The 25,690-nt window shown below is 32.2% G+C and overlaps 1 protein-coding gene across 1 annotated transcript in view; it reads right to left on the reverse strand.

The window, feature by feature from the left end:
- Window positions 1-1,816: 1,816 nt before the first annotated feature.
- KCNQ (KCNQ potassium channel) overlaps window positions 1,817-25,690 on the reverse strand; it is a 33,925-nt gene continuing 10,051 nt past the window's right edge. Inside the window, exons 3-14 of the mRNA XM_018540347.1 lie at window positions 23,417-23,507; window positions 21,554-21,680; window positions 20,056-20,231; window positions 19,665-19,805; window positions 18,399-18,509; window positions 17,761-17,967; window positions 14,433-14,453; window positions 12,370-12,611; window positions 10,028-10,120; window positions 6,479-6,635; window positions 4,801-4,923; window positions 1,817-1,918 (exon numbers count right to left, since the gene is read on the reverse strand). Coding sequence (XP_018395849.1) covers window positions 1,817-1,918; window positions 4,801-4,923; window positions 6,479-6,635; window positions 10,028-10,120; window positions 12,370-12,611; window positions 14,433-14,453; window positions 17,761-17,967; window positions 18,399-18,509; window positions 19,665-19,805; window positions 20,056-20,231; window positions 21,554-21,680; window positions 23,417-23,507 — 1,591 coding nt within the window. The remainder of the gene's footprint in view (window positions 1,919-4,800; window positions 4,924-6,478; window positions 6,636-10,027; window positions 10,121-12,369; window positions 12,612-14,432; window positions 14,454-17,760; window positions 17,968-18,398; window positions 18,510-19,664; window positions 19,806-20,055; window positions 20,232-21,553; window positions 21,681-23,416; window positions 23,508-25,690) is intronic.

Genomic DNA, 25,690 nt, shown 5'->3' on the forward strand with positions numbered 1-25,690 from the left:
GGCAGTCGAGAAATCATAAAAACTGTGACTATCCTTCGATATATGTATAATTCAATCGTCATTCCTTCGTACTTTCTCGAATCATTTGATCAATCTAATTTAATGAAAAGTTGTTAGATTGCTCGTCTAATGCCTGTTTCCATCGTTATAAATTAACTTTATAATCTCGATTCAACTTACTCTCTGCATCTTCCTCTAGTTTTAAAAATTAGATAAAGATAAAGAATAAATTGAACCGAGATTAAAGTTAATCTTTATCAGAGAAAACGGACACGAGAGTTCCGTGCCGCGTCGCAATCCGTGGCTCCGATCCTAAATAAGAAAATTTTGTAACGTTGCAAGTCGCGCGCGGGATTCAAGATCGTAATGCACGTCTTCGAGCTTAAAATATTCCCTAAGTAACGTACGTATAAAATATAAATTGTATTTGTATACGAGAGTGACACGTCTCCACACGATATATATATATATATATATATACACTTCCTTTCACTCATATCCATTCTCGTGGCTTAATAATTCGTTAAAATATTTTTCGTAGAACTCGCGTGTTCGAAGACTAATATTACGGATATATATTGCATATCGCGAATTCTCTAATACGGAGCATCTAAATTCTACGTAGATGTATTGCTCTTCAGGAACAAGCTCTGTAGGCAAGTGCGATCGAGAAGTGTTATAAAAAAAGAAAAGAAGATGGAAAATTCGTACATGCGGATTTGAAGCGGGCTTATCTCGAAATATCTATATTTGTGCTAGGCCAAAGAATTAAATCGGGAAATATGAATAAATCGAGAGAGCTCGCGCTCACGGAATTGAAACTGGAAACACTCCGCGAGCCACGGTTCTACTTTTCCGTGTCGAGAAATGAAAACAAAATGGAACCACAATTTAAAATCGTAAACCCTGCAGAACCATTGGAATCGCTTTGGGATTGATAAGCGGTTCCACCGCTTGACGATCAGTCGATCGACAGTCTACGAGTTTAATTAAAATTTGTTCTAGGAAGTTCAATGTTGCTTATTGTTTCTCCTTATTACTTCTAGTTGGCCCGAGTGATGTTCCCATTGACATTTACCCATTCTTTCGGCGAACTGAAAAAGAAGTGGAACAGAGAGTTCTCGAGATTCCTTTTTCTTTCTGACGACACAAGATCAATTTTCCGTCATTAAATAATATATTTCTTCGCGCTCTTTCTTTGATAATATCGCACGATTACCTCGCGATACTTTCATTCCCGTTTAAAGAAATATCATCATCCGTATACAATAACCGTAATCTACGGTCTCTATGCCTTAGCTCCGCGCCTAATTCGTTTATCATTAATTCGATTATCCGTCCTGTGCGTTTGACTTCGTCGTTTGCGTTTACGCTTGAGGACTCCTCTCAATCTCGAGTCTGATAACGATATTTCTCTGAAGAAGATATTGTTCTCCTGCTAATGACATGATGGCAGTGATGACGACGATCGTAATTCCATCGAGTTATAAGAGCGAGAATATAAGAATGGACCTCTGTGGCCACAATGAAATTACAAAGATCGCCAGAATTGCCAATACCAATAACGATCTCTTCGATGTCACAGTCTTCCGAATGTAGTCTCTCAAGAATCGAATGGAATCAAATAGCGTACGCTATAATATTTGTACTTTCCAGACATGCTCGAGATAGCATTATCGGGCGCGTGCCATCTCCCTTGTTAAGAGCCCTCGCTGAACATATTTGGCGTCACTGTAGTTATGGTAACGCGAGGCAGGATCTGTGGAATCGCAGGTGATCGTAAAACTGATTGCCCAAGTTCGCCGGGGGCTCTCTGTTACACATCGTCCTCTATACTCCGCAGGGGTATCTGCTGCTTCTGCGCCAACGCATTTAATACATGCACCAATTGATCCAGTTTTTTGTCCATCACAGATAGCTGCAAGTAGAAAATTTTATATCGATATAATCAAAAATTCACGTCAAAAAAAAGTTCACGCTTCAATTTATGCGAAGTGACTAAAAAATAATAAAAAAAACAAATCTTTGATCTCCCAAGCATTTTATTTGAACAAATTAGAACATTTTAAAATATAATACAAATTCAAAATTAATTATTATAATCTAATGAGCACTCCATTTATAACTACATATTTCATTTTTAATCATAATAATTGAGAGGGTGGGTGGAATAAAGACACTTGGCTTAGCGCCGAGACACTACCGTGTCTCCAGATAATTCTACTTAGGCCCTTTTTTCGGAGATTAGTGCAAACAAACAAAGAATTGCTTACATTAGTAAAATATGAACTCATTTCGATTGTTCTATGGTAGGAAAAATGATATAATCTATGAAAAAAGAGCCTTAATCCAGGTGGACTATTGTTCCATAGATCTATATTAAAGTATAATAGAGGTTGTTTTTGTTGTGTAGGAATATGTCATTCAGAAATAGCAAATGTGTGTTCTATGTTCGCGGTAAAAAAAACCCTCATCTCTTCCAAATTTCCACCACTCGTACATGCTTTACAAAACTCTAATAATATTACATTCGGTCGTTTATATTGTATAGTATGCTACGTCGTACACGCATATTTCTACGTTATCAGTGTAATTATTCACAAAAATGGAGTATTCTGACAATGATAGTAGTTATTATTGAAAGTAAATTAGCAAAAAATCGAAATTTGAGGCCTATTTGTTTAATTATTTTTCTTAGCGGCTATTGCACAATGGTAAACTTTTTTTCTCCTTCAATCTTATGCAAAAATAAAGATCTGTGTAAAAATTCATCCTGATGGTATTTTTTCCGAAGTCCCGTCCAACTTTCGTCTAAATTGACTGTACTGTTTGTACAAGTGTAAAAAGTGTATTCCACATTCGTTTTGTATTTCTTCTACAAGAATGTGAAGATAAAAAACATTTTTGTAGTTCATAGTCTTTTCTTTCTATCAATTCCTACAGTGCTATGATCAATATTCGGAAAAAGGGATTAAATGCATTTTTTAAATTGCAAATAACTTTTAATAAATATTGATCATAACAAAGACATATTATACATATGACTTTTCAAAGATATTACATAAATGTACAATTAATATTATTTCTATTTGTTATATAATAAAAAAGTAGCAAGTTATTTTAATTTTATGACAATCGGGCGTTGGCCATTTTCGGAAGTTTATCCATATTTTCTTCAAAACCAAAAAAAAATAAAAGTTATGATTTATAAAATCTAATATTTTTTTCTTTCAAAATCAAGAGAAGAAGATATTCAAAGTTCTAAAATATTCAAAAGCAATTTATTAGCACAAGAAATTCTTGTTTATGTAATAACAAAATTGATAATAATGATAATAATGATCCCCATATTCCCCTTTTCGAAAAAATTCTGACATCCATGTTTTCTATAGGTATATAAAATTATAGGGAAAATTTAAGAATTACTTAATAAATATAACATAATTTCTATAATTACTCTTTCAATAAGATTATATAATATTTTAAGTAATTAATTCCATTGAGAGAGAAAGAGAGTTTTTTTTATATGAGAGTTAGTCAACGACAAATGCAATTCCATTCGTATTTTTCACCATTTGTGCATTTTTTGCTTTTGAGTTAGGGAAATTTGTGATTCTCCACAGAATAATTAATAGGGTAAAATACGTATCGTATGTAAATTTTCTATAAGAGAATAAGGACCAATTAAAAAATTTTTTAAATGATAAAGATTACGCAAATGTGAATATAATTCTATCATAACCTGAAATAATCAATAAACTGATTTGCAATTCTAAATCTGTAGTTGAAACATTACATAATTTTACAAAAAATAACTAATTTCCAAATTCAAGAAAAAGATTAAATACTCTTTCTGTACTACATATTTAACAAAATATAATTTTGATCTTCAAAATTGCATTTCAGTTTAAAAAAATTTAAAATTGAAAATTAAAAAAAACTATTTTAGTATAGTTACGGTACAATTATGACGTGGTGGAAAGATTTTATTCTATTTTAACAAAGTTAAATACAATATATTATTAAAACTTTCAATTTTCAAAAAAAATTGTGAAGATGATGGTAATAGAAGATTAAATCATAGATTAGTAAAATAGGTGACAATTAAATTATTAACTCATATTGAAACATAGACACAAATATTTTCCAGTCATTTATTCAAGCTTAAGAAGAATTTTCAAGTCGCTGAATACAAGTTTAACTCAACAATTTCAATATAATATAAAATTGAGAAAGAACTTTTAAATTCAAGTTATTATAATAAAGACAAATCCGTAACAAATATCACATAATGGAACCAAATATTCAATAAATTCCATAATCCTAAAGTAGCTCTTCACAATAAACTTTTTTAAAAATTAAAAGTTTTAATAATATATTTAATTTTGAAGGGAATACATTTTTCCTAGCATACCGCTTGCTTTAGTATGAAAAATTATGTTTAAAAAAGGTTTTATTTTTTTTATAGTTTCGATTTTGAACTTTTAAAACATTGTAATGTTTCAATTATATTAAACATAAAAAAAATTGTAAATCATAATTCTTTTTTCTTTGAAATATGCTTTTTTAATTGTATTAATTGTACATACGTTTTTATACTCATAAAGCCGTGGAAAGCTCGTAATAACCTCGTAAATGTAATTTTTTGAAAATATAGATTCGAAAGTAGGTTATTCAATTATGTATTCCCTTCGCAAATACGAAGATAGATTCACACACGCATTAAGGTATGCGTTGAGGAAGTAGGACAGTTAAATATTCATAAAAGAAACATTACGGTAATTAAAGCGAAAGACGCACCTGCTGCTCCACTCGATACAAACGTGCGCCAATCGTCATGGGTTTTACGTTGCCTGCCCGGTCGATTCCCGCCAGGTAGCTCCCCGGTTTACCCAGGGTCTGATCCAATCTCCTCTGCAACTCCTGCGGACAAATCGAACGTGCAATCAACCGCCCGTAATTCTACTCCCAGGCTACGCCGAAAAACGCGGTGATCGACGAGCGGCGCAGACGTGAAAAGAGAAATCGTTATTCGCTATTAATATTTCATATTGTTAATTAATATTGCTTTACACCTTCGTCCCTCAGCTTCTCGTTTCCTCGTTGTTTCTGCAATCTGATGCAATTTTGCAGTGAATTCACAAAATTATCGCAATTCTTGCAATATGGAACAGACATAACGATAGACGTAGCAAAATGAGACAAAAGGCGGCATTTCAAGATCAAAATTAACACGCTGTGCTGTAATTAAACAATTGCGCAAATAAGCATCGGTTGCGCTTGCAATTAAATCGAGCAGTTCGAAATTTCGTCAGCGGGACTCGTTGCCAAACACCGGAGGCTCGAGGATATTATCGATCTCCTCGATATACGTACATATAATAGAACTTTATATTCGCTCGTCGTAAAGTACCGAAGTTTCTTCGGCAAACAAAAGACAGTGTGCTCACAGAAGTTGAGCGTACCGTGATTGACGTTTTGTCTTTGCACCAGGCTTTTTAAGTCACTTTTTTTGCAGCAATTATTGAACGATAATTGAAAACATTTTATTATTTAAGTAATAAATATCAAATAAGTATCAACAACAAACATCACTTAATGCAATTTAATATTAATTGGCGAATATGTCAACTCATATTAAATAAATAGATAAAATTGTCAATATATGATATATCGAACTGTTTAAAATCACAAATGTATTTTTGTTTGAGGTTTTATGTTAAATTGTTACGTGCGCAAAAGATGAAAAAAAGATATCAGTGAAAATTAACTTGAAAAGAGCACCATGAAAGCACAATGAAATACGAGCAAAAACAATAATTTATCACAATTTAAGTTTGTTTTAATTTATTTTCGCGAAAAGATAAGTAGTTTTGTAACTACATCTCTTAATATACATACAGTATATAGGTATTTCTTATCCATATATTCCGAAAGTCTCTTAAAATTCATGTGTTAAGAAATTAATGTGTAGATACGTGCTATCGATCTTTCGGTGCCCGATGAGTATATGATGTAAGTCGCGACAATCATTTGTCGATTAATTAATGGCTCTGTTTTGCACCGTGTACCGATGGTTACATTGTCTCGTGAACTGACACGGACTTCGTATGACATGCCCTTCGATATTACGTGTCGAACTAATCGTTGGCGATCGTATATGGTCGATTAAACACGGAACTAGAATTTGCTATTGACGATCGCTCAGTATTCACTAATTCGTCAAATAAGAGCAATTACTGTTTATTACACGATAGACAGGTTTATCTTGTCGTGTGTCATTTACTCATTAGATTACACGACGAATGATTTAAAATGTAAATTTGTCGAGTGCCGCAGCGAGTGGTCTTGAGAACGAAACGATGTTTTTTTTTTTTTTTCAAATAACCGGCTGCCTCTGCCTGTATTCAATATTAAATCATAATCTTCAAGATGTAGTATTATAGATGTAAGTATTTAGTATTTAGGACCTACTCACCTTAATCCGCACCATCATGTTTAGATGACCTTGACTGTATTGCTCGATGACGTCACGAACATCGTACGGTTTCCGAGCCTGTTGAAACTTTCTGCGAGCCACGAAGTACTTGATCTTCCTGATTGCCCGAATAGCATTCCGATGTGCCTCTGTCAATCTAAAAAGTGACAAAACGAGAAATTTAGACTAGTAACAGAGAAAGGATATATTTAGATGCATACTATAGTCACCTCTTCTTTTTTATTTGCAATATGTGATAAATACAAAATATCATTAAAAGTATCGTAATAAGGATAAAAATATGCTCTGGGATGAAAGTGTTAACTTTGAATCTAATCGCTATTGATATCATATATCATAATAACAACATTCAATCGTGAGCCACTTTATTGTAGTGTGTTTCAAATTTGCTTGATTCTATTTAGAAGAGAAATCAATTTCTCTTCGAGCGAGAGAGAAATCAATTCCTTCTTAAGTTAGCGATCTTCGCTAACTTAATTTTCCTAGTCGATCATGACGTGGCAAGACGCAACTTGATACAGCTCGTTTCCCTTTCCTTGTTAGAAATAACCGGTAAAGTGCAACTCCGTTAACGTAAATTGTATGAAGTATAAAGCTGCGTTGCACGTTCAAGGATACTAAAAGCGCTAACATTTTAACAGTCTCTTTTTGTCTATTAAGATAACCATGTACATTAAAAATAAGTAAATTTACTTTCGAGATAAAGCAATTTAAATTCGAGATAAATGTAATATCGATAAAGCTGTCCTTTTCGCAATTTATATACTATCCGTAGCCCGCAAAATAATTATGATATATACAACGTGGAAAATTGATTCGTGTCAAATGCCAATATTCCACGTCAATATTCATCTCAGATTACAAGCTAACTCACGTATGATCAAAATAATGATTTTCTTCTCTCTCGACTTAGCTTTAGCTATCTATTAGTTCTCGACCCCACGGCGTAGAACGGAGGAATATGCTCTCGAGAAGAATGCCTATTCTTCAGGTGTTTACGTCTCCAAGAACACTTATAGCTCCTTAACAGATGCTTTTGTCGTGAGTGTCAATATGTGAGATAGAGTGCTTTATACATGATAAAACGAGGAACGTTTACCAAGTGTCACAATAGAGAAATAGAGAATTCGACATGTAAGTAGAACTAGTAACAAATAAACGGGTAGATACATTTATTTTACTTCGGGATATAAATAAGTTTGGGATGTAAATCACTTCATTTCTTAATAATTATCATATATACATATGTATGTAACATTGCTTACACACAAATACATTGTTATATCCAGTGCAAATACTTATTGTATTTATTTTTAAAAACTACTATAGAAAACATTATTAATCATTATTTATAATTCAAAAGCACCAAAGAAAACGATAAGAATTGAGGTACGAGACAGGTAATTATGTTATAAAAGAAAATACTTAAGTAATGTGTAAGGATTAACAGAATGCAAAAGTTCTTGTGGTCCTATACTTAATCCTATTAAGATGAAAAATTGCGGATAATAAAATTTTATTATTTTTTAAAATTAACGGAAAAGAATTGCAAGGAAATAAAAATATATCATTAAAATTTAATATATCAAATTTTAATACACACACAACAAGAGCATATAACTCGTATACAATAATTAGTAACAAGGAAAACAAAGATTCAGTAAATAATAGTTTTTCACTCAGAGGAGTGAGAAACATGGGAAAAGGTTTGATTTCACGAAACACGTAAGATAATATTTTTAAACAAAATCGAAACGGATGTGGTCTGCAATGAAAGGTATCTAAACGAGATGCTTTCTGGTTGGCATACATAAGAAAGCGTCGGGCGGAAATGAATGAGAGCGAAAGGAGTTGAGTGAAGATGGAAGGGAAAAATCTGGCAAGTGTCTTTATGTATAAGTCTCAAGCATATATATGCACGTTCGTTCGACACCGTGAAATCTAGGTCATTTATACCGGCGTGAAGTAATGGCGAGGTGGAAAAAGCACTCACGCGAGTCTGTGCGAGTGTACGAAAAGGGCCTTTTGTGCGAAATACCATGCGTTTCATTCGCGCCCGCAGAACCGACTCTCTTCAAAATGTCAATGGCGCGAAAAGCCGCCGAGAAAGGCCTCCCTCATACCTTATCGCCTCTCTTTCACGGATTTGACTGTGATGAAAATGTGTAAATTTTTAACGCTGCGATTATATATAATATGTACATACATCTGTACGTCTAATTATTTCATAGACGTTCTTAACTCTTAACGAATGGAAATCAAGCAGATTTTATCGCATTGAAGAATATTGTTTCGCAATATTGAAAGACAGATAGATTGAATCGTTCCAACTGAATATATATTTGTACCATAGTTAAATATGTGTCAAATTAAACACCAAAATTAAAAATCCGAGGTCAAATATACAATATATTAAATATGTATAGTATACAAAACATTCTCAGCATTAAAAAGTAAATATATATATATATATATTTATTTATTTACCTATATATTTACTTATACATAAAAATCTAGTATAAAATATTTTATCAAACATTTCTTTAAATTTCATAGAAAATCTATGTAAAAATAAGCGTTGGTTAAAATTATCTAAAAATTGTACTCTATGAACATACGTAGATGATAATATAGATAATAAATATAGATGCGATCGCTGTTGAAATAAATTGTAATTTAAATATTTATTCATTTAATATTTACATATTTATTCAATTATTCACGTTTGAGAGTGCATTAAAGATAGACTGTACTCGCGTATATACTATGTGTATTTTAGATAATATTCAATATTCTATTTTTATTTTTCTCTTGAATGGATCATTCAGCTGGAAGTGATTGGTAATGGATGATGAAAATTGAAAAACGTGAATGCAAATTTAGAAGCTGATAAAAAGAACGATCAGATTCTGGAAACACGGTAGTGTCTCGGCGCTAAGCCAAGCGCAGCGACACTACCGTTCCTTTACGTGTACTCGATTACCAAGTTGCAAGACATTACTCCAATGCTATTATAGATCGAGCCCCCGCAGATTTTCGAATCTCCTTTCGAAAGGAGCAGAACTCAATCGTTTTTTAATAGCAACGAGCACAAAAAGTGAACAGAAACTACAGGATTTTCGCAAAATTAAATTTTGTTGGAGAATAGAAAGCATATTCTATAATGTATTCTGGTGTTAGTGCACTCGTAACGATCTGTGATATTTATCCGTATATTATGATACGAGGTATGCATGAGGTACAGGAAAATTCCCCGGTACTATCGATTCCGCATGCAAAGTAGAAGTAATTTGCATGGAGATATATGTTCCTCGGCTTCCTATACTCTGATTTCGGTCGGCGCGATCTAACTCGATGTATATACACGCGAAACGGGCGTTTAATAACTCGACGATCGACCGCGGAGTCCGTAGTGGATTTGAGAGTTGTGCTTCAGAAGTTACCGAACAAATGATAAGTCTGCGTATGGTTAATACATATTTCAACGCACGTAGAAAAGATGCGTAAAAGGTATCAACAGATACTCACGTGGTTACTCTCTGCGGTTCTTCGATGTCGATATCAATTTCGTCGCTGGTCGCCTCCGTCACTGAACTCGTCTGCGAGGTGAAGAGACTTCCCCTGCCAACCGGAAACACGCTAGTTAAATTACGGGCTCACGGATCTCGTTCTTTCGACATGATGAGATTGCTCTGGAGAAGATGCCTTTTAGACACAGGCTGACAGGGCAACTTTCTCTGTACGATTTGAGACTCACTTCATACAGTAATGTATATCGAATATTTTATATATTACAAACTTTGCTAAACTTTTACTTAATTTTTTTAGTTATGACATAAAAATATTTAAGCATGCTTGCACACGCATTTTCCACAAAACTATTATTATGCACCTATAGTAAATATTTAGCATTTTCGATGTTTAACGCATCTGATATCGGAACTTTCGTCTTTTACACAGCTCATGACTTCTGAGAATCTTTCTCCAGAGCAATTTGCTAAATATGCGTCTCTTGACAGTAGAGAGAAATACCGTTGGGAGAAACTTCAAACTATGTAGACACAAATAAGAAACAGCTAAACAGAAAGTTTACATTTTGTTTCGAAGTGGTGCATTAGGACAATAGAGATACCGCGGATATAAATTCTGAACTCACGTTGAATAAATGTGGATTGCAAAGAACACTTTGTTTTGCACAATGCAGCGTTTGCGTTTCATCAAGCGTTTTATATCGCGTAAGGATTTCTACAAGTTAAGTTATGTTTAATTTACATAACTAAAATACGTTAGAACAGATAATACAGCAATCAATAGTTTCAACAGTTTCTCCGATATATTACCAATTTATATGCCTCGGTAATTCATAATCTTTCGTAGACAAATCACATATATGATATCTTCCATCATCTGATATCTTCCACAACTTTCAAACATATCAATAATAATTGATGCGTTCGAAAACTGATGAAAGATATCAAATGACGTTTGTACATAATATATCGATGATATGCCTCGTCAAATTACCGTTATTATCAGTATTATTTGGAAATGATTCTTTATCGATAAATATAATCTGATATCTTCAATTAACTCTCGAATATATTAATAATTAAAATTAATGTACAAACATCAAATAATAGGTGCTTTCCAGGAATAGAACACAATCATATACTGTATGATACAGTAATACACGCAGTATCGAGTTGTAGTTAAAACAAGCTCAGCTTTATTATTTCACTCTGCTAGAATGAAGTAAGGTAAAAAGATTCCATACATGTCCAAATGTAATCATGAATTCTCTCATTATTCTTAGAAATGAAAAATAATGAAATGTAAAAGTTAGGTATTTTTTTTGTAAAGATGTAAAAAAACGACAATACAGCCAAACGCAGCGTTTTAATTGTATTTCGATTTGTATTACAAGTAGAAAACAGAATTGTACACTGTTACACACAGAGTCGCCTGTGTACGTTGCTGGAAATCATCTAATATTTGTGAATTGACATACAAATATAAAGTGATGTTTGCATATAATGTGTGGATATTGTAATGTTTAGTTTGTAAACGATCTGTGTTAATAACTGTACTCCAGTCGTTTGTTCCCCCGAGTATGGTGTCAATTAAAATTTTCAACATACCAAAAATAGCATATAGTATATTATGAAACGTAACATATAATACAATTACATAAATGATTTATTTTACTCGAAATTTAACTACATTAGATTTCTAACAATTTTTGCCAAAGCATCCAAATAAATTTTGATTTTAGTGGGAAACCAATTAATTTCTAAAATCGAAAAAAGCAAGCGGTTTGTAAGGAAAATTAATATACTATTAATACCATTTGATTAAAGTGATGCATCACTTGAGAAATTTTGAATTTAAATCGATAATTGTAAGAAGACTCTTAGTGCATCAACGAATATATTCTCGCCTTTGAGGATCAGCGCGCAATTACTCGCATTCAAGAAGTCCCAGAACATCTCGATATACTTTTCATTCGATATCACGACGGCGATAGTGAAATTCGGAAATAAGTTCGCCAATTTCATGGTATCAGCTCCGTCTTCTCACCGTCGTATTTACTGAGCTGAAAGGCAAGTCTTCCGAGCGACTCTTCGCTCGAAGAAACGGACACAGATATGTTAAAGGTGACGATATGAAACTCTTCGGGCTGTTATGGCAAATTTTGTATACGTGGAATATGGAATTAATACATTGTATGCAATGCAATGTAATGTAACGCAAATAAGGCTGATTAGGATTAAAATAGGCAATCTTCTTCATTATTATGAATAATATCCCAACGCATATCTCTCTCTCTCTCTCTCTCTCTTCAACATAAAGATTTGTTAGGTGTCTCTCACCGATTGTCACGTCTGGCACGATTCGGCGTGCCCACCTTAGGTTCCTCCATATAAAAAACCACGTCGCCCTCGTTCTCGAGACGTTGATTGTCATTCTGACCAGTCCCAGCACCGGCTGATATGCCGCCCGAGATCGTGACGGGCGGCAGAGTCGGCTGTTGTTGCTGCTGGACCTCCATCCGGTTCCGTGACTTCCGCCTCTTCAGCACATTCGCCTTCTTTGCCACCTGGATCATCAGAGACTGAACCCCCGGTGCCCTCCCATTACAACACACATCGAACACAACATGCACTATCCCTACTGGCCAGACATTCGGCCCCTTTCTCTCTCCCTTTTTTTTTTTATTTATCTTTCTTAAAACGACTGGTCCATCATTGTTGTCATCATCAACATCATCGTCGTTATTTTGCGGGAAATATGTACAACACAGCAACGATTCTTCTCGTGAGACACTTAAAAAGCAGTCTGCGGAAAATTACGTCGATCGCAAGCCAATGTCGTTTATGGCATCCTTTCAGCTTCAAAAAACAACTTAATACGATCCGTAATAGCAAAATCCCCAGCGCACATAGTACCGATATACCGAGCATGTTACATAAAGTAAATGCTTTTCTTTTCAGGACTTTAGTTTAATTATAGGACGTTCCTAAAATACTTAGACGAATCATACTAATAATACCGATAAAAATGTTCTATGCGCGGATGTGCGCGTTTTATTTAAGAAATCTATTCATTCTGAGTTATTCATTTGCGTAAACGTTCTAAAAGTAGCTTCTTGGACATTTTTAAGCATTCGAAATCTCTTCGTAATACCGTATATTTTTCATATAGAGAATTGTCAAGCCACACGACCGACGTAAATTCCCATTTTTATGTCGCGAATTCGCGAGCAAGATTTCTTCTCTGAAGACTACGATGCGGAGACAAGAAGTAATGTGTAGGCATACACATATACATATATATATAAACAAGCTAGAAACGTTGTATGTACGTAATTCAGGCTCATGCATGTTACAAAATATCTCTAAGTAAAGTAAAGTTGCTTTCCACAAGACATTGATCACTATATCTTTAGAGACACTATCTTTAGAGAAAAAGAATACATAGAATATAAAAATACACACATAAGCAGGAAATAGGCAAACATGATTAAATAGACGATATATTGTTTCTTCATGAGCAAAAACTTTAAGGAGCTTACGCAGAGCCTCGTTCGTTCAAAAAGTAACTTGTACGAACGCGCAGGTAAAATGACTCGTTAGTTAAAAATACAAAATTTTCAGTATCTCGGTTTGATTGGCATTTGTAGTTTCGACATTAAAAAGAAAAAGCATTGATATTCAAATGACATTCGTACAACATTAAAGTTAATAAGCGTATAATTTCGTAAATTTCTTGTTCTTTTTTACGTTCGAAAAATTAAAAATCTTTGATAGCAACGAATATTCAGATCTAAACTTTTGGCGCAAATTTAAACCTCAGAATACAACATAGACTTCTTATCATACTAAGTTTTTGAATAATAACGATTTAATAAATTGTCAATTTCTTTCCAGCGGTTGTTAACAAAAAAAAAAAGGTAAAAAATCTCGATTTTAATCCTAAATTATTCGGATTAATGTATTAAATAAAAATATTTTTTAAATAGAAAATAATTTATTAAAATAAGAAAAATGACAATTATTTTTTGATATTATTCGGAGAAGCTCGTATATGATAGTTTCGTAAATTAATATTATGTTCTGAGGATTAAATACTAAATGCGACCACGATGGCAAATTTGCGCAAAGGCTCCGACTTAAAATTGACCATCTTCATTACAACTAAGCGTGCAGCGAGAGAGTACGGTTCTTGTGATAGCAATGTTAAATATAATTTTAATATGCTACATTCTACATTTAGCAGGTGAGTACAGTGATCCCGACTTACATAATATAAAAAAATAAGACATTTCATGTCGTGTAACAGAACGTGTAAAGAAATGTGTTTGATAAAAAGTTTAGAAAAAAATAAACATGCAAAAGAGAGTAAGAATGAAAATAAATATAAACCATTTACATACCATCTTCTTTACACAAATCAACTGAAATATTTAAGGTATATTTTATCATCGTTAAATCATCACTGAGCGTTCTTATTTCAAATATTGTAAAATCGATGCTCGCGTGCGTACGTATAGTATCTGCGCAGTTTTCAAAGAAACGGAATTTGAAAATTTTGGCAGCAGATGCAAAATGGAGACATTCATATAAAACTAACCGTTTCGTATTAATTGAGCATACGCTCGAAGTGTGCCGATAATAAACAATTTTATCCCATTCGACTTTTTTGCAAACTTTCTTGTTCAAGATTTGAATGTATTGTTAGATTGATACTGTATAGCTGTAATCATAATATGTCTCAAAAATATCTAATATATTATACATATATTTCCCATTGATTGAGCAATTTTTATGGCGAGTTTTTATAACTTCATACACGGATACAGAAGTACAATAGAACTAGCCATAATAATCGCAAGTAAAATGGAAATTAAATATAGCCTTATACGGAAAAATCAAACGCGCAATTCTAAAAATACCGCATCCGTTATTTGATACGTTTAAAAGCAATTTATTGAGGATGACAACTACTGCAGTTTTCAAGCGGTCTAAAATATAAATTTAATTAAAAAAAAGCAATGTTATAAAGATAGAAACGCGCTGATGACGAAAAGTTGTTGATTGACTTTATGAAACTTGTATCTACGTAACACAACGGGTCAGTTGATGCACTGTTGAAACGATGACATTTTCAATTCATACAGCAACGGTAAAAAAATAAAGATATAAAGTTATAAAGTCCGAATGTATGGCTATGCGAATGACAAGTTTGCTGACTGGCATTTCATGGAATCGACTGTGACAATTTTATGTGAAAAAAATTCAAAAACGAACATAAATGTTAAAGTATCCTAATGGATATCTGTGCTCGGCATTTTAACTAATAAATAACGTTATCGAAATTATAAGGTATATACATATTCAAAGAATAAAAGCAGTCCACTAACAAACATGTTAAAAATAAATTGTCCATGATATGTACAATATTACATAAAAAAAAATTAAACTAACAAATTAAATTAATGAACAAAGAAAACGCAACTTTCATTATTTCGTATGTAAGGAGGGATAATGTACAGAAGCCTCTAGCAAATTTTTAATTACATAAACACACGTATGTGACTAGCAACATGAAGGAAAAAACAAAATTATTCGGATTTCAGAGCGGCAAATAACGGCACATTGAGAACATCGAGCAAGAAATTCGCATTCTCCGCTTGCATCCATCCACTGCCAAATTATTATCGGACAAGTAAAAGTACACGACCGTCACACATAACTGTCGCTATTATACAATACTGGGATTTATTAAAGTGGTAAATTAATGAAAAATAATATTAGACAGCGAAACTCCTTCGCGAATCCCATCCTTATGCGTAAAATTTAGCAAGTCTTTTGGATCTAAATGTGAACAAATAAATTTAATCTCAATTTTTAATTTAACAAATATGATGGTCTCATTTTCTTGATAATCTGCTATTTCTGTGTATATTTAAGATTTGATAATTAAGTACTGATTAGTATAATTTACTTAAAACAATTCAAAAACTAATTAAAAACATCAATCCAATTATAACTGTAGTTAAAAATGTTTCATTACTTTTAATGAAGAATGAAAAATCTTTATCTCATTGGGATTTGTTTAATCTTTGGATTCGATTATACATAATAATAATAGAAAGTGACAATGCCTAATCGAGTCATTGTAACAGGATATTAATGTTAATTATAATTGTGTGAAATTATGTACCGCGTATGTAGTCCTCTTCGCGACGCTGATGGATTTTCAGCATTGACGCATACGTATTAACTACCGCGGTAATATCACTTTAGTTAAATTGACACTACAATCTAACAGATTTTGATGCTATAGCATCTTAATTAGATCTTAATAATATGTTGAAAGACATATATTACTATTTAATAATGAAATAATGATAATTTTAAATCTGTGAAAATCTGTGAAAATAATAAGACTGCGAAGAATATCACAAGTTGGCGTTTCCCACAAGTAGGCATTGTCACTTTCTATGATTTTAAATCTTACGAGTCTACGAATATCATCATTCAATATATATATTCATATCACGCGGCCTGAAAAATGCGCTATTACATATTTAAATATTAACAACAATGTGAAGAATATCACTACGTCGACTAGCCAACAGAGGTCTATAGTTACTCATTTCGATTCTCGCAAGTGCTGAATTATATGAGTGATTGTTTATATAGAACTTTTTTCTAACATCTCCCCAAGGCGTCTAAGGTAGGTTTCCATTACAATGCCTTACTGATGAGTCCAGTAATGGAAACCGGGACGAAACGCCAACTTGTGATATTCTTCGCAGTCTTATTATTTTCACAGATTTTCACAGATTTAAAATTATCATTATTTCATTATTAAATAGTAATATATGTCTTTCAACATATTATTAAGATCTAATTAAGATGCTATAGCATCAAAATCTGTTAGATTGTAGTGTCAATTTAACTAAAGTGATATTACCGCGGTAGTTAATACGTATGCGTCAATGCTGAAAATCCATCAGCGTCGCGAAGAGGACTACATACGCGGTACATAATTTCACACAATTATAATTAACATTAATATCCTGTTACAATGACTCGATTAGGCATTGTCACTTTCTATGATTTTAAATCTTACGAGTCTACGAATATCATCATTCAATGTATATAATAATAATAACTCACTTTTAATAGAACATTTAATAATTTAAAAGTTATTAATTTAAAAAAAAACAATTTTTATTGTCTCACGTTTATGCTATTAAATGTTCAAGTCTCATTTATTTCACGTTTATTTGTGCGATAGATCGACACAAGACAAATTTGATTTTTCACAATCCGCTTAGAGCATAACGACAAAGTCCCCCGCGACTCGACGGTATTAGTTGACAATCCACTTGCACGTGGACATGCAATCGCGATAAAAGTCGAGAGATCGTGGCAACAATTAACGGGGATACGATATCACGGGTAATTCCAGATCCATTAGTGTTCTCGACTGTGCGCGCGCATCGACCGAATCGCAAACAAGATTAGACGGGAGAAGAGGTTGGAGAAAGAAGTATATTTTACGCGCGTGTTTCAATAAGGAGATTACGAGATTCGCGACGGATTAACATCTGTCGTGACATATAGTAATCGCTCGCGGCACGAGAACGTTTAAGAACATTGTGTAAGCAGCTAGGAACACCAACAGTCAAAAACAGCTAAATACGGCTACTACGCTTCGATTTTCGCTAAACTAGCAAAAGGAAACGTTACCTTGCCCAAGGGCGTCGACGGTTGACCGGCCGGCGACGGGTCCTTGATGTAGATATTCCACGTAGCGACACTATTGATGGCCTTATCGGCGGCGTAACACCTCCACAAACACTGTATCAACATCGCGGCAGCTGGTATTTGCCGATTGAAGTGCTTTTGCCGTTGCTTCTGTTGTACCTTCAGTGCGAAACCGGAACCCAAAATACCCTGAAAAAGAAATCCGAAAACACCAATTCACGAGGCACGATAACAGTACGGTCGCGCTCAATTGTTTGGATTTCTCGTGGAGAGACGGACAGTTTGTTACAAATAAAAAATTGTAGTTTGAGTTCTTCGGTTAATGTTTCTTTTATAAATATGTTGTAAAACTAGCTCACGCGTCACAAACGATGAAAATTTAAATTTGAAAAGAAACAAATTTAACAAATATATATATAAAAATTATATTTTTTAATTTTAAATCAATTTTGATCAAGTTCAAATTTGTGGTTCGATATGCAAAGATACTAGTTACGAGAGATTAATTCGATATATTAGTCAAAGAATCTATAAACGAGAAGTAACTGTTAGTACAAAAAACATTTTCTGTATATTACGAAAAGAAAAGAGAAAAATTCTTTATAGTAATATATACTTACTGCTGGAAGTGCGAAAAAGGATATGGCGAACACGCTGAAACACGACGCCACTATTTTTCCCATCCATGTTTGCGGGACTGTATCACCGTAACCTATCGTTGTTACTGTGATCTGTAATACATCGAACAAATACTCCTAATACACATGGAATTATACTGTACACACAACGTCACGTTCATAATAATATTGACAATAAATTTAATGTGGACAGTTTTACCGCATGACACGCCGTTGATATCATTTGTGATCAATTTAACTCGAAATATAATTAATTATACCTATTAATTAACATATATTATGGCCCAATAAGTAATTTATGCTGTCTATAAATATCGTTATCGATGCAATTTGCATCAACGCGATACGAGCATTAATATCGTTCAGATCGCTTCGTTCGTTGAAATGTACATTGTTGTTATTAGGCTGATATTAGAAAATAAGATATAAAAAATAGACTGTGCGATTTATGTGTCAAAATAGTCGATGAAAGTAAAAAAGAAGAGCCGTCTTCCACGATCCCTCTCTCTCATTATTGTCAACCACATTTGAATACTACTATAAGATCGCGCCGTTCATTCTTTATGAGTATCTTTGGTAGAAAACGGCATGTAACTGTCGTAGTCGTGAACATAAGGTTAGACAGAGAAAAACTTATACGTAAATATAAAAAGCTATTGTGTTACGGTTACACATATATTTTTCACTACCTCACCTTAAATCCACAATTATGACAGTTATGTTTTGTTCTCTGCCATCAGCCATACAATAAATTGTGCGCGCGCGCGAATCATTAAAATTGTTATTTTTAAAATAATACGTGATTATATTATCGCTCTTGAATTATTTCCATGATTTTTACATGTGATTAATTAATCACACATTTGTTTTTAAATAGTTTTTTTTTTCATATAATTGATTTCGTTTTTATTAAACTGCACTTTTAATGATTTGGCAGGAATTAATCCAAAATCTGCCCATATTAATTTTTTAATTATCAAGTAAAATATATAGATTAATAATTATATAATGAAGAGTGTAGCAAGATAAGAATAATTTGTGTTAGCGTAGAAAGATTTATAATTAAAAAATACAACAACAAAACAGAAATTAAATGTATACTCAATTCGTACGAGTTATTTGGAAGCCTACATTTTTTTTCTTTTACATTTTTACTAAAATTACAAATAAATTATATATATGATATAGGAAGATGTTACAGAAAATATAATTCGTTAAAATAATCAGTAGCACAAGATAGACACTCACCACTCCCCACCAAAGTGCATCGGCGTAACTCGCGAAGTCTGTTTTGCCGTCAGGTCCAACTGCATCTTTTTCGGCAAGATATACGAAATAGCTGCTGAAAATGAGGCCTAGGAACCCAATGTATAGTGTTGTAATCAACTCCTGTTAAATAAGAAAAATGAAAATATTTTGCAATTATTAACATTAAAATTTCATGTATGTATGTATATATTTTTTTACAAAATGTACGTAAAAAAATGTAGAAATTGTTACATATTTCCATCCCCATACATGGAGGTGTTCATACACTTGTTTGTTTACAGATTACGAGTTAAAATCATTGCTAAGATCAACTTCTTGTGTATTTTGGCAATTTTTGAGATATTTTAGCGATAGATAATTAATGATATACCTGACGATGTATGAAAACCACTGAACCTAGAAGTCGCCACGTGCCACCTTGACGATCGACGTGAAGCATTCGCAGAATTTGCAAAAACCGAATGCCTCTGATGGCGGAAGTGGCGAATACTTGACCATTGCTTCCTACCGACAAGACTACCATGGACGCTACTACGACAATTAAATCTGAAAAGAAGAAAAGAGAAAAAAATACCTTATGATGAATACAAAAAAACATACTCGTGATAAATTCGAACGTATCTACAACTATATGTGTATCGTTATAAACAGTGTAACTTTTATATGTTGTATCGATTAAAAATAAAATATAATATAATATACATACACATACAATATTTATTTATTATACGCAGTCATTTACAAAATATACATATTTATTCTGTGTGTGTGTATATACATATATATATATATATATATGCATGTATTAAAATAAATATTTTTTGATAGTGTTTAAGTATGCATATAATTGGCAGCAATAAATGCAAAGTGTGTAATTCGATTAATACCTTATTCGACGTTACTTTATATTTATCAGCAAAATACGTTGACGATGTACATTGTTAATGATTAAAAACATTTCTCTTTCCATCACGCGCTACTAAATTGCTAGAATAGGTGTAATCTCAGTCGCAATTCCGCGGCTGGTCTGTTAATAATAATGCTCCATTTTCTATATTGCGAACAATTTATACTATTCTACTCTTACAGACTAAATGAAGTAAAATATGATACATTCCCAATTATTTGAGATAACTGTTGGAGAAGAGGTACGCATGGAATAAAAAAAACAAAGTAATCCGGCAGATACTATTTTCCACGCAGCTAACAATAAACAGCGTAAAATAAATTCCAGAAAAACACAACTAATTCACAAATTAATTTACAAAATAATCTGCAAATTGCAGATACACGAATACACATGACTATTAGAGAATGATGGGAAAATTTAGATGGTGGAAATCTTGTTCTGAACAAACATATAGATAATTAAATACACGTAAAAATTTTGAATTGATTTGAGCAGCAATTTACTTTTTAGATAATATTGGAAAAAAAAATAAATGCGTTTGTTTTATTTTTTCTGTTTTTATTTACTCTGTTAAGCCTTCAATCACATATTTGTCGTCAACGTAATTACAAAGTTTGCGAAATATAGAGGCCAGGTAATCAATTTTAGGCGAGTCTTCAATTATTTCGCTGTACACATGTGTTTCATTTGTAGAATGCGTCCAACAAAACGATGGCTACGATACAAAGCGCCCGTAATCTTGATTTTAGTAAAATGGATTCGATATTAAGGTCAGAGTTTAATATCACAAAGTTAGCCAGTAGCGACGATTACAACGATCCTATACAAACGATACAAAACAAAGAGACGATTGTCAAGATCCTGTTTGTGTCGATCGGACAATGCAAATATCAGATTAGCTTTGCATATGTTACGCTTTGGCCATGTCGTAACTCATAGTTAACGAGCAACAACTTACCTATGATACAAATCGGTTTCCGTATGAATCGTAGCCGTCCACAACAGCCCATATACTTCGACCTGCAACCCGCGCTCCATAGTCTAACTAGATATTCAACTCCGAAGAATACCACGAGACATATTTCCTAAACAATAATAAAATGTAAGTTACCTCTCAACTGTTTAACTTGATACTGAATGATAATCGATTCTTAATTTAAGATTGTCTTAAGTAAATGTCTCAAGATATTAGGAGTACAAATTCGGTCCGTTTTCCAAAAGATGATCGCCTCCAAAGACGAGTCATGTTTTCGAGATGGAATTCGAAAATTGCCTGAGAGATGGGAAAAGGTAGTAGCCAGCGATGGACAATACTTTAATTAATCTATTGATTCATTTTGTTTTGAAATAAATGTATTTTTGAACACAAAAAAACGGATCGAACTAATTTTTACACCTAATACTATACGGCTTTACAACACCTCGGCTTATAACATCTCAAGACTGTACTTAAGATGATTTTAAATATAAGAATTGACTATGAATACCGACCTAACTGAATTCATAACAACCGTGAAAGAATCGGTAATTATATATCTAACGTTGATGAGGAAATATAATGGAATAATTCTGTAGATTAACATACACACATACATACACACATAGATGTTATAACTAATTCATCTGTAAAATGAATATATAACGAATCTGGTAACACTTGAATAGTTGACTATCGATCGTACTAACGCTGTTGTATTAAGGGGATGCCCTAGAAAAACGAGGATGTCGATGTTAGAACTGCAACAAAGTGGGCGAGATCCTTGAGAACTGGCTTATACCATATTCTTTTATGATCCAGAACATTTGACGAGCTTCGTGTTTTATGCACGTTTATTTTCTTCATGTTCGCGTGGGAAAAGGTGTGAGAAAGAATCGCGAGCAAAGATTTTTTACAATATTGAATACCGATTTATAAACGATATTGGTTTTGTACTGACGATAGTTTGCGTAATTTGGCATGTAAACTTTCACAGAGTTTTTCCTCTTTAAATGATAAGAGACGAGAGGAAGGATTAATTTTATTTGTGCAACTTCGACGGTGATGAAAGAAGAGAAAAAGTTTTTCGTCGAGAACTGTCGTAAAGTCTATTCTCGGGCGAACCAACAAATTTAAAGTGTTCTTTTCGAAGACTAATTAAATGAGGTTTGCTTTAACTTTCTTACAGAACGTTACAAAACTCTTGTTTATGAATTCCTAATCACTGTCGGTGTTTAACATTTCATGGTTGGAAAGTACAATGATAGGTATAATATAAGATGATAATATTCTATGAGATACACGTAATTCTTTCCTCGAGACGAAACATTAAGTTAGATTTTAAACTTGAATAGACAAATATGTACGAGTAGAATAGACAGAAATATACAGCAAAGATAACAGAGATACATAATTGAAATTCTATTACAAAAATAAAAACATATAATTTGCAGAACGCTTGAATCAATATTTGTATCGAGCTTTTAACTCCAATATATATGCACAAAGACTATATAGATATTAAGTATAAAAAAATATCCTCAAATTAGAATAAATAAAGGGTAAAATTTGTTTCGATATTTAAAGAGTTCTACGTTATCAAAGAACTCTTAGACAAAAGATGATTCGTTTGAGCTGTACATACATCAAATGTATGTGTTTTCCGTTGCATTGATGCAAAGAAAAAATCAATGCGATTACGATAAAACATTTTTAATTTAGCAGTCCTGCAGAAATTCTTTAAATAGTGCTATTGACATTATTCGATGCAGAGATGCTTTTAATATTCTATCCAGTTATACGCTATATATTATTGTACTTAATAATGAAACACGAGCCACTCACCATCCAAAACAGAGTTTCATTTGCGAAGTTACTGTATTGATCTATCGTTGACAAAACGCTAAATATGAGGCACACCAATACCACCATGAACCTGAAACAAAGATATATAATGATATATGTATATGGCAAATCTCAATTGGAATCTAGTACAGTTATAAAATTCCAATCAGATAAATGATTGATTAGATTGATTTATTAGAAGCGTGGGCTGTCATGTATGTATATTAAAATCAGATTTACATCTAAAGCGACTTCAGGGTCTTGATCTAATTCTCTATCACACGACAAATACAGAATCAAAACTTGATTCTATCATAAAGTTTCACCTTCTAACGATTTGATTTATTATAATAAAAGCGTGGGCTGTCGTATGTTACAATTCGATGTACATTTACAAAATATAATTCTTTAGATTCTTATTAAATTAAACTGCCATTCTTTTCAGCTTTCGGTTAATAATTTTCGTACTATTAAAAAAAATATATTTTTAAATATATATATATATATATATCTTTAGATATTTTGTTGAGACGTTTACTTATTGATTACGCTTAATCGCTAAAAAAGTGGATGCTTCTAAACTATTGCATTTTTCCAGTTTTAAATCTTTATATAACGGAATTTAATTTTTGTATTGGGTTAGAGGAAAAGTTTTACGATATTTTATTAGCTCAAAATTGTATATTGTACATTTAAAAAATTAGCGATTGTGCCATTCTATGAATGATGATTTTTAACGGAGTTATGAGCAATTAAAATCAAAATGTTCCTTTATTTAGGTAACTCGCGAATAACTGACGAACAAAACATCGTAGGAACATTTTTTAAAAACTAAATTTTTAGAAAAAACTTTAAGCTTTCACGTTAAATAATTGACATTTTTTACAAATTCTTTTTTGGTACCTAACAGACTCACAAAGTGAAAAAAATTTCCCTTTTTTTTAAGCTTGTAGTTTTCTCTATGTAAATATTACCAAATTCATATAAACTAAAAAATGATATGTATATATATATAATCTATTGAAAGTAGAGATTTCAAGCTTTAAAACCTTTTTTTAAATTTAAATTTTATTCATTTTTGACGATGATATTGTACAATATAAATACTTGAAAGAGATACAATCATGGTAACATATAGTATTAAAAACAATCTCAGCAAAATAAGAAACAAAATGAAAAAGATACGATAATTTTAAGAGTCAATTTTCTCGTAAAGTAAAAAAAGTTTATGACATTATACTTGCACTTATCTACCCGCGTCTACTCCTATTAGCCTTGAATTCCTTTATTTATTGTACTTTTTAAAAACTGAAAGTTTGTATCATTGTTACGTGTTTTAAGTTATAATTTTTAAGTATATTATACATTTGCGCGTAATGTACAATTTATATAATAAATTTTCATTAATGATAAACTAGATCAGTATTAAACTTCTCTGATAATTACAATACTATTGTCAATTATAATACGCTTAAACCGATATTATGCAACAAATTTAACATATTATAACGCAACAAATATTCAATAATTGAAATATGACACAAATTGCACATTAAATACAATATATATACATATGTATGTATATCTTGACTATATATTATATAATGACTATGTATGATGTATCAGTTTCTGCATCAGCAAAAACTCTTATCTTATTGTTAATTCCAACTCTGAATAATAAAAGTACTACTAAGCTTTCAAATTCTTCCTCAGAATAAACTATTCATTAAACTACTGTGTCACTTAAGTCAAACTGACAAATTACTTGATAAACTATACAGACGTGATACTAGACATATACTCTACATTACTAACTACAAAGTGTAACTTTATACTTAAATTTGTGGACTCCTATTGCCTCAAGGATATTGTGATTTTTAGAATATAAGGAGTTATTAACTTTGTTTATTGTTAATATTAACTAAAGATTATTGGAAATTACTTAAATTTGTAAAAGAACATTATCAAGTATATATACATACACATAAAACCGCCCGTGGTGTCTATCGATTAGGGTCGCTTATATTCCACGACGATTGAATGTAAAAATATTCATAGACAATGTATCCGTAATTACTTTGCTATTATCTTGTCTAAATTCACTGTAAAAACAGTGAAAATCATAATTTTTTTACAAACTAATAAAATTGATTAGAAATTTAATATTAAAATGCTATATATATGTATAGAAGGAGAAAAATATTTGATATTTTTCAATATTATTATTAACACATCTATTTTCTAATACATTATAATATACTTTAAATTCATTGA

Source organism: Cyphomyrmex costatus, unplaced genomic scaffold (genome assembly GCF_001594065.2).
Source record: "Cyphomyrmex costatus isolate MS0001 unplaced genomic scaffold, Ccosl1.0 scaffold241, whole genome shotgun sequence".
Classification (NCBI taxonomy): Eukaryota; Metazoa; Arthropoda; class Insecta; order Hymenoptera; family Formicidae; genus Cyphomyrmex; species Cyphomyrmex costatus.